The sequence below is a fragment of the Nicotiana tomentosiformis genome, chromosome 6, assembly GCF_000390325.3.
Source record: "Nicotiana tomentosiformis chromosome 6, ASM39032v3, whole genome shotgun sequence".
Lineage (NCBI taxonomy): Eukaryota > Viridiplantae > Streptophyta > Magnoliopsida > Solanales > Solanaceae > Nicotiana > Nicotiana tomentosiformis.
The window spans coordinates 10,352,492-10,363,647 of NC_090817.1; the positions used below are offsets into that span (position 1 = coordinate 10,352,492).

Genomic DNA, 11,156 nt, shown 5'->3' on the forward strand with positions numbered 1-11,156 from the left:
GGGAGCGATATAGAACAATGGTTAAAGAATGTCCCAATAATGATATGACGGAGAACATGATTCAACAAACTTTCTATCGTGTGATCAACACAACCAACCAAGGTGTAGTGAATCAATTTGACTGTGGGAACTTCATGACTACACCTTATGCGGAGGTGTGTGAGATCTTAGATTAAATAGTGGACACGTCATCGACATGGCAATATCGGGCTAATGTTCCACAAGGTGATCCTAATGTGATTCACCTCCACAAAGAGTTGCATGACCATGGGCAAGCCATATCCGAATTGACTACCAACATGAATCAACTAGCAAGATGAACAAGTGCAAAATCCTAGGCAAGTCAATGCCATGGAGGGAGTAAACATGATGATGAACAAACGGAAAACCAAGGGTCCACAAGTGCAACAATGAGTAGACAATTTTGTGCAAGATGATAGTGGGTTTGATCAAGATGATTTTTACAATGACCAAGAAGAGGAGGTGCAATATGTGAACAACTTTCAAGGGCAATGAAACAATTTCCAAGGCCTAAATCAACAACAATGGCGACCTCAAAACAATCAAGGCAATTGGAATGGCAATAATCAAGGTAATTGGGGAGGTAACAATCAAGGTAGATGGAACAATAATCAAGGCTCCCAGCTTCGGGTATTCAAAGGCCCCTGATGTATCAATAACCGAGCAATCCGCCTCCTTATACTTCCCATGGTCCTAGTTCTTCAACCAATAAGATTGGGCGTATTGAGAACATGTTCAAGCAAATGATGGAAAACTTTGATGCCTACCTTCAGTACACTACATTAACAGAATTACCTTGGAAAGGTGATTACTATACATGGTTTAACAAGCAACATGGATCTCATAGGATCAGAAGTAGATTAGGTAGAGTGTTTGGCATTTATGAATGGATAATGTCCAGGGGTCATGTCGATACAAACTACGGATTGCCTCAAATATCAGACCATGCTCTTATGCTCCTAACTTTGACATTTTCCACATGGAAATGTAGAGTGCCTTTCAGATTCTTTACATATGGGCAGAATATGATGACTTTTCTCAAATAGTTGCTAGCATATGGAGTTCACATAGTCCACAGGGTAATCTGAAATTAGTTTAGGCAAGATTGAAAGATCTGAAACCTGCTTTGAAGTTTCTGAATTCTAAGGAATTCAAGGGAATAACTCAGAAAATTGAGAAGGTTAGAATTGAGCTGAGTGACATCCAAGGGAAAATTTCATTGGGTTGCACTGATAATTTACTTGATATGGAGAAAAAAGTACTACTGAACCTTGAGAAGTGGTCTTTAATTAAAGAGAGTGTCCTTCAACAGAAAGCTAGAGTAAAATGGATACAACTGGGAGATTCAAACTCTAAGTACTTCACAACAGTGATGAAAGATAGAACTCAAAAGAATCAAATCATAGAAATTACAACTTTGCTAGGAGATAAGCTGACTGACCCTGATGCTATCAAAAGAGAGATTGTTGATTTCTATAAAAGTTTAATGGGAACATCTACCACTACCTTTCCTGCCATTAACAGAATGTACATGAAGCATGGGCCTACACGATCTCACTAACAAAGGGTCGATCTATGTGCAGAAGTAACCAATCAAGAGATTATTGAGAGCCTCAAAGAAAATGGTGATGATAAAGCTCGAGGTATTGATGTCTTTAATGCAGTTTTCTTTAAGAAAGCCTCGGACATTATCAATATTCAGATCATAGATGCTGTGAAAGAGTTCTTCTCAACAGGAAAACACTATAAGGCCATAAACTGCACTACTGTTACATTGGTGCCTAAAGTGAACAAACCTACCAAAGTCAAAGAGTACAGACCAATAGCTTGTTGTTTAATCCTCTACAAGATGATCTCTAAAATATTGGCCTCCAGATAACAAAAAGTCATGCCTTACATCATTTGTAAAGCTCAAGTAGGCTTCATTCCTAGTAGAAAGATTGCTGATAATGTCATTATAGCTCATTAGATAGTCAAATCTTACATAAGAGCACATATATCCCCTAGATGTATGATAAAGATTGATCTCCAGAAAGCTTACGTCTAGTAAAATGGATCTTTGTAACACCCCGTAAATTCGACTTAGGTATGAATGTGTTAAATGAGTAGTAATATTATATTTTGGACATGTGAAGTTCTATCAGAATGAGTATGGGTGGAAATAATTATTTTAGAATCAAGACAAAGAGTAAGGTGTATAAGATTCGATAAAATCGACAAAGTTTTACAAAAGGTCTTACTTGCAGCAGGATGTAGTGAAAATGTGTAAATAATTAGGGAAAACTCAAAACACAAAAGTTGTAGCCCTTTGAAATAGATTTCCAATGATATATTGTGGATCCCGAAAGGATCTCTGTGAAAAATGTTATGTGCGATTTATTGAGAAATGCACAGTATGCGCGCCCAGGTGCACGACCGGATAGTCCTGTGCGCAGTCACGCACTTGTGGCAGTGCTACTGCCTTTCTGCTTGTTAGGTACGTGGTTGGGCCTTCAGGTGCACAGGAAAGATGAGTTCTAATGGTGATTCTAAGTTAATTTCCTATCTTAAAGCCACAAAGATGATATTTAAAGGGTATATCTATCACTTGGTTCAAGTTAGGGATGCATATGCTCAGATTCTCACTCTCTAGTCAGTACCACTTCTAAATGGGTTCCCAGAAGTGTTTCCAGAAGATCTTCCTGGAGTCCCTCCCGATCGAGAGATTGACTTTGAAATTGATCTACTCCCAGGCACTAAGCCGCGCCTTATAGAATGGCTCCAGCACAGTTGAAAGAGCTAAAAGTCCAGTTGAAAGATCTTCTAGATAAGGGATTTATAAGGCCAAGTGTCTCGCCTTGGGGTGCACCAGTCTTGTTTGTCTGAAAGAAGGACGGGACTTTGCGCATGTGCATTGACTATCGTCAGTTGAATAAAGTCACCATCAAGAACAAGTATCCTCTTCCCAGAATAGATGATTTGTTCGATCAACTTCAGGGTTCCCAGTGTTATTCCAAGATTGACCACAGATCGGGATACTAACAGTTGAAGGTTAAGGAAGTTAATATTTCAAAAACAGCTTTCAGGACTCGATATGGGCATTTCGAATTTTTGGTAATGTCATTTGGTTTAACGAATGCACCACCAGCTTTCATGGACCATATGAATAAGGTCTTCAAGACTTATCTTGATTTTTTTGTTATTGTGTTTATTGATGACATCTTTATTTATTCTAGTAGCGAGACTGACCATACAGAACATCTCAGAATTGTGTTGCAGACAATGCAGGATCACAAGCTATATGCAAAATTTTCTAAGTGTGAATTCTGGTTGAAATCAGTAGCGTTTTTGGGCCATGTCATCTCAGTGGAAGGCATGAAAGTGGACTTTCAGAAAATAGAGGCAGTGAAGAATTGGCCTAGACCCACCTTAGTATCTGATATAAGAAGTTTCTTGGATCTAGCAGGTTATTAGGCGTTTCGTAGAGGGATTTTCTTCTATCTCGTCCCCTTTGACTAGACTGACTCAGAAGAAGGTCAAGTTTTAGTGGTCGGACACTTGCGAGAAACGTTTTGAGTAGTTAAAGAAGAGGTTGACTTCAACGCCAGTTTTGACACTACCGGAAGGAACCGAACGGTTTATTGTTTATTGTGATGCTTCAGGGGTTGGTCTTGGGTGTGTGTTAATGCAGCATGGTAAAGTCATAGCCTACACACCGAGACAACTCAAGGCTCACGAGAAAAATTATCCTACTCATGATCTTGAGTTAGCAGCCATGGTATTTGCGTTAAATATCTGGCGCCATATTTGTATGGGGTGCATGTTGATATTTTCACAGATCACGAGAGTACATCTCCGAAGATGGTGGCGTTGTTCTTCAAAACATGGTTGAATCCTCTTTAGTAGCCGAAGTGAAGGAGAAGCAGTTTAGTGATCCCTACTTATTGCAACTGAATGAGAGGATTCACAAATACAAGACTACGACTTTTGAACAAGGGGGAGGTGATGGTACTTTGAGGTATAAGATAGACTATACGTTCCAGACGTAGATGAGCTCAGAGAGCGGATTATGTCAAAATCCCAAAAATCCAGGTATTCTATTCACCCAGGTTCTATAAAAATGTATCATGATCATAAGGAGATTTATTGGTGGAACAATATGAAATAGAACGTAGCAGATTTTGTGGCTAAGTGTCCAAATTGTAAGCAAGTCAAAGCCGAACACCAGAGGCCTGCTGGTTTGGCTCAGAGTATAGAAATTCCCGTTTGGAAATGGGAGATGATAAAAATGGACTTCATAACAGGTTTACCTCGCTTGTTTCGAAAGCATGATTCGATTTGGGTGATTGTAAACCAACTTACCAAGTCAGCTCACTTCTTGCTAGTGAAGACTACATATTCAACAAAGGATTATGCCAAGTTGTATATCTAGGAAATTGTTCGATTACATGGGATTCCTTTGTCCATCATCTCAGATCGTGGTGCTCAGTTCATAGCAAACTTCTAGAAATCCTTTCAGAAAGGATTGGGCACAAAGGTGAATCTCAGCACAGCTTTTCATCCTCAGACAGATGGCTAGGCAGAGCGCACCATTCAGACTCTAGAGGATATGTTGAGGGTGTGTCCTATTCATCTATTCAGTATCATGTAACCCAGTAGGGTTCAATATTTTGGTATCATATATTGCAGTATGATTCTCAGTTCCTTATTTTAAATCCTGAATGTTGAACACATGTATTTGGGTCTGAGGCTGTAGTTCATGATTTATGCATATTTGGGCCTGAGGCCGTAGTTTATGCTTTATGCATCTATGAGCCTGAGGCCGTAGTTATGTATACGTATACTTGGGCCTGAGGTCGTAGCTTGTGCACATATATATTGGGCCTGAGGCCGTAGTTTATCAGATAAACAGATTGTTCATCATTCAGAAGAGGGAGTATTCTTATCCTTACTTCCTTGTTCAGTTATCAGTTTATCAGTTATCAATTATCAGTTATCTGTTCAGTTCTCAGTTATCAGTTATTAGTTCAGTTTCAGTTTCTGTATTTACTGTTCTCTCTTTCAATTATTTTACATACCAATACAATTCAAATGTACTGATGTCCCTTTTTGCCCGGGGCCTGCAACTCGCATTGCTGGTAATGATTTACAAGTTGATGACTCTGCTTGCTAGAGCATCTCGTATCAGCTATTGGTGAGCCCAAGTCTTTTCGGGGGATTATCCCTCTTTTCTTTGAGTCTTTATAGTATTTCAGTTAATAAGGTATACCAGGAATCTTGTCCCGGTAAACAGTTAGCATTTCAGAATTCTTTAAAGGCTTCGTAGACTATAGTCCAGTCATTCAGATAGTAGCAGGATTTTATATGTTAGCCTTGTTGGCTACTTGTTTATACTTACAGAATTTTCAGTACTTTATGCATTTATGATATTTCAGTTAGACTCTTTAGTAGATCGGCATGTTGCATGTTTATATTCAGCTTACAGTTATACCACATGCTAATCCAGCCATCCAGTTGGTTCGCTCAGTCACATGCAGTTAGGCACCGAGTGTTGTGTTATGCCCAAGCCATGGTTCGGGGTGTGACAAAGCTTGGTATTAGAGCCAGGTTCAAGAGTCCAAGGGTGTCTATGAAGCCGTGTCCAGTGGGGTCACTTTTATGTGTGTGTGCATGCCACACGTGTAAACAGTTGACCACTAAGACATCTAGGATTGTTCCATTTCTTTCATACTCTAGATCGTGCACTTAGATCTATGCTTTCAGGAATCCTTCTAACTCGTGCGAATTGCGTATTTCAAAAAACTGCCTGCAAAAAGAAAGTACACCAAGAGGGCCTCTGTTACTAACCAGGGGGCTACGACTAGTGCTGCTTAGGAGGAGGACACTCTGGCCCAGAGAGTTACATCGGGCTCAGTGCCTAATGTTTCAGACATGGATGTGAGGGGAGCTATCCAGTTTCTCACCCAGATTGTTGCTACTCAGGCTCAAAGGCAAGGAAAAAGTGATGTTCATGAGACGGTTAGTTCCAGGTCCATGGAATTCCTCAACATGAAACCTCTAGTTTTCACAGGCACCAGAAAGGATGAGGATCCGCAAAACTTTATTGATGAGGTTCAGAAGATATTTTGAGTGATTCATGCTACAGACACTGAGGTAGAAGAGCCTGATGCGTAGCAGCTGAAGGATATTGCTAACACTTGGTATGAAACATGGGAAGAGCCCCGAAGAGAGGATATGGCTCCTGCGACTTGGAAGGAGTTTGCATATGCGTTCCTTGAGCATTTTCTACCTATTGAGGTCTTGGAAGCTAAGGCTTTAGAGTTTGAGAGACTCAAACAAAATGAGATGAGTGTGAATGAGAATTACCTCAAGTTCGTCTCTCTGGCCAAGTATGCTCCTAAAATGGTACATGATACAAGGGCCAAAGTTTGGCGGTTTGTGTTAGGGCTTTCAGATGATTTGTTTGCTGATGCTAATATAGCTGCTCAGAACAATGACATGACCATTACTAAGATGGTTGCCTTTGTTCAAGGGAACAAAGACAGGTTGAAGGAAGAAGAGCCGCTACAGAGAGAGAATGATAGGGAATTCAGCAAGAGAGCTAAGTCTGCTGGAAATTTCAGCCATAGGGGATCTCAAACAGGTGGCAATCACCAGTTCTTCAGGAAATCAAAATCAGGACCTGCTCCATCTTCAGCTAGTGCACCAGTTTAGAGGTCCAAGTTTAATAAGAAAAACCAAAATTTCAGAGCAGCAGGCTCACAGTCACAGACTAGTGTGGGCTACAAAGGCCTTGAGTACCCTACTTACAACACGTGTGGTAAGAAGCATCCATGGGTGTGTCATTTGGTCATAAATGGTTGTTTTGGGTGCGGTCAGTAGGGCAACTTCTTGAGGGATTGTCCATAAGCAGTGCAGGATAATGTAGGCAATGTAGCCCAGTCCACTAACTCGGTAGCCCCTCAGAAATCTCAGGCCCAACAAGGGCGTGGTGCATCAAAGTCTGGTAAGGTAGGCGGTGGTCGAAACCGCTTTTATGCGCTTGTAGGCCGTCAGGATAGATAGGCTCGTGGAGATGTTGTCACATGTATGCTAACAGTCTTCACTTTTTATGTTTACGATCTTATGGATCCGGGATCCACCCTATCGTATGTAACCCTATATATTGCTAAGAAATTTGGGATAGAACCAGAAAATTTGTGTGAACCCTTTGAAGTGTCCACTCCACTTGGAGAATTAGTTATAGCAAGGCATATCTATAAGGGATGTCCAGTCAAAGTGTATCATCATCTTACTGTAGTAGTCTTAGTATAATTGGAGATAGTAGACTTCGATGTAATCATGGGCATAGATTGTTTAGAGTCCTGTTATGCCACAGTGGGTTGTAGAACCAATATAGTAAGTTTTGAATTTCCCGGCAAACCAGTCTTAGAATGGAAAGGTGATGCAGTAGCACCTAATGGTAAGTTTATTTCCTATCTTAAAGCCATAAAGATGATCTCTAAAGGGTATATTTATCACCTAGTTCGAGTAAGGGATGCAGATGCTCATTCTCCCACTCTCCAGTCAGTACCAATTGTATATGATTTCTCAGAAGTGTTTCCTGAAGATCTTCATGGAGTCCCTCCCGATCAAGAGATTGACTTTGGAATTTATCTACTCCTAGGCACTAAGCCGATATCTATTCCGTCTTATAGAATGGCTCCAACAGAGTTGAAAGAGCTAAAAGTACAGTTGAAAGATCTTCTAGATAAGGGGTTTATAAGGCTAAGTGTCTCGCCTTAGGGCGCACCGGTCTTGTTTGTCTGAAAGAAGGATGGGTCTTTGCGCATGTGCATTGACTATCATCAGTTGAATAAAGTCACCATCAAGAACAAGTATCCTCTTCCCAGAATAGATGATTTACTCGATCAACTTCAGGGTGCCCAGTGTTATTCCAAGATTGACCTCAGATCGGGATACCATCAGTTGAAGGTTAAGGAAGTTAATATTCCAAAAACAGCTTTCAGGACTCAATATGGGCATTTCGAATTTTTGGTAGTGTCATTTGGTTTAACGAATGCACCACCAGCTTTCATGGACCTTATGAATAGGGTCTTCAAGGCTTATCTTGATTTGTTTGTTATTGTGTTTATTGATGCCATCTTGATTTATTCCAGTAGCGAGACTGACCATCCAGAACATCTCAGAATTGTGTTGCAGACACTGCATGATCACAACCTATATGCGAAATTTTCTAAGTGTGAATTCTGGTTGAATCAGTAGCGTTTTTGGGCCATGTCATCTCAGGGGAAGGCATGAAGGTGGACTTTCAGAAAATAGAGGCAGTGAAGAATTGGCCTAGACCCACCTTAGTATCCGATATAAGAAGTTTCTTGGGTCTAGCAGGCTATTACAGGCGTTTCGTAAAGGGATTTTCCTCTATATCCTCCCCTTTGACTAGATTGACTCAGAAGAAGGTCAAGTTTCAGTGGTCGGATATTTGCGAGAAATATTTTGAGGAGTTAAAGAAGAGGTTGACTTCAGCGCCAGTTTTGACACTACCGGAAGGAACTAGAGGGTTCGTTGTTAATTGTGATACTTCAGGGGTTGGTCTTGGGTGTGTATTAATGCAGCAAGGTAAGGTCATAGCCTATGCATCGAGACAACTCAAGGTTCACGAGAAAACTTATCCCACTCATAATCTTGAGTTAGCAGCTGTGGTATTTGTGTTAAAGATCTGGAGCCATTATTTGTATGGGGTGCATGTTGATATTTTCACATATCACAAGAGCCTCCAGTATATCTTCAAGCAAAGAGAATTGAATCTACGTCAGAGAAGGTGGCTCAAATTGCTCAAAGATTATGATGTTGATATCCTCTATCATCCGGGGAAAGCAAATATTGTAGTGGATGCTCTCAATCAGCATTCTGTGGGAAGCTTAGCTCATATTGAAGCAGACAAGCGAACTATGACGAAGGAAGTCCACCGATTAGCAAGTCTAGGAGTTTGACTTTTGGACTCCGAAGATGGTGGCGTTGTTCTTTAGAACATGGCTGAATCCTCCTTAGTAGCCGAAGTGAAAGAGAAGCAGTTTAGTGATCCCTACTAATTGTAGGTGAAGGAGTGGATTCACAAACACAAGACTACAACTTTTGAAAAAGGGGGAGGTGATGGTACTTTGAGGTACAAAGGCAAACTATGCGTTCCAGATGTAGATGGGCTCAGAGAGCGGATTATATCAGAATCCCATAATTCCAGGTATTCGATTCACCCAGGTTCCACAAAAATGTATCATGATCTTAAGGAGATTTATTGGTGGAACGATATGAAAAAGAACGTAGCAGATTTTGTGGCTAAGTGTCCAAATTGTCAGCAAGTGAAAGCCGAACACCAGAGGCCTGATGGTTTGGCTCAGAGTATAGAAATTCCCGTTTGGAAATGGGAGATGATAAACATGGATTTCATAACAAGTTTACCTCGCTCATTTCGGAAGCATGATTCGATTTGGGTTATTGTAGACCGACTTACTAAGTAAGCTCACTTCTTGCCAGTGAAGACTACAAATTCAGCAGAGGATTATGCCAAGTTGTATATCCAGGAAATTGTTCGATTGCATGGGATTCCTTTGTCCATCATCTTAGATCGTGGTGCTCAGTTCACATCAAACTTCTGGAAATCCTTTCAGAAAGGATTGGGCACAAAGATGAATCTCAGCACATTTTTTCATCCTAAGACAGATGGCCAGGCAGAGTGCACCATTCAGACTCTTGAGGATATGTTAAGGGTGTGTGTTATCGATTTTAAAGGTAATTTGGATGATCATCTACCCCTCATTGAGTTTGCTTATAATAACAGCTACCACTCTAGTATCAAGATGGCACCGTATGAAGTTCTGTATGGGCGAAGGTGTAGATCACCAATTGGTTGGTTCGTAGTTGGCGAAGCGGAGTTGTTAGGACCCAATTTGGTCTATCAAGCTATAGATAAAGTCACCTTGATTCAAGAGCGTTTGAAGACAGCTCTGAGTCGCCAAAAGTCCTATTCAGACGTAAGATGTAGAGACTAAGGAAATTGCTTTAGTGAAAGTGCTTTGGAGGAATCAAAAGGTTGAAGAGGCTACGTGGGAAGCCGAAGAGGACACGAAGTCCAGATATCCCTATCTCTTTGAAGAACAAACAAAAAATGTAGAAGGTAATTATCCCTTTCCATTTAGACCTTATATTATAATATCCATGCTTTTAATTATTTAGTGAGCTCAGTATTCAATCAATTCAATAGTCATTCACTTCAATATTCGCATGTCTCCATCAGACCCGTTTAAGGTCTAGAGTTAGTCATAGTTACAACCAGGACAATCATTCGAGGACGAACGATCCCAAGGGGGAGATAATGAGTAGTAATGTTATATTTTGGACATGTGAAGTTCTAACGGTATGAGTATGGGTGGAAATAGTTAATTTAGAATCAAGACAGAGAGTGAGATGTATAAGATTCGATAAAATCGACTAAGTTTACAAAAGGTCTGTCTTGCAGCAGGATGTAGCTACAATGTGTAAGAAATTTGGGAACACTCAAAAATTGAAAGTTGTAGCCCTTTGAAATAGCTTTCCAAAACTATATTGTGAAGCCCTAATAGATCTTTGTGAAAAACGTTATGTGCATTTTACTGAGCAATGCACAATATGCGCGCCCAGGTGCATGCCCGGATAGTCCTGTGCGCGGCCGCACACTTGTGGCAGTGCTACTGCCTTTCTGCATATTAGGTGCACAGTTAGGCTTTCAAGTGCGTTGGAGCGCACCCGGGGGGTCATTTGTAAAGCCCTATTTCTTCCCCCACACCCCAAAACACAAAAACTTGCTCTAGAAAGGGAAGCTCTCAAGAACCTAACCTTCCCCAAGGTCCCTCCACTATCCAAGGCGAGTTCTAATGGTGATTCTAAGTTAATTTCAATTCTTCAACACCTTATTAACATGTATAAACCCTTCAAAATATTAGATATTTGATTAGGACATCATTGTTGAGAAAACAAACTTTGGGACTCGAATTCAAGAGGATTGAACGTCAGAAAGTTAATATCTTCACCATCTACTTGATTATAGTATTGGATTAATGAATATAGACTCTAGTTTATGGGAGATGAGTTGATAGAAAAGCATGAATGGTTATAGGTTT

General features: G+C 40.6%; 2 protein-coding genes across 2 annotated transcripts; both read left to right on the forward strand.

Moving 5' to 3' along the window:
* The first annotated feature begins 6,234 nt into the window (after window positions 1–6,234).
* LOC138893559 (uncharacterized) lies at window positions 6,235–6,714 on the forward strand. Its single transcript, XM_070178185.1, has one exon. The coding sequence runs from the start codon at window positions 6,235–6,237 to the stop codon at window positions 6,712–6,714; it is 480 nt and encodes a 159-aa protein (XP_070034286.1).
* A 627-nt stretch (window positions 6,715–7,341) lies between these two features.
* LOC138893560 (uncharacterized) lies at window positions 7,342–7,785 on the forward strand. Its single transcript, XM_070178186.1, has one exon. It carries the CDS (start codon window positions 7,342–7,344, stop codon window positions 7,783–7,785), a length of 444 nt encoding a protein of 147 aa, XP_070034287.1.
* The last annotated feature ends 3,371 nt before the right edge of the window (window positions 7,786–11,156 follow it).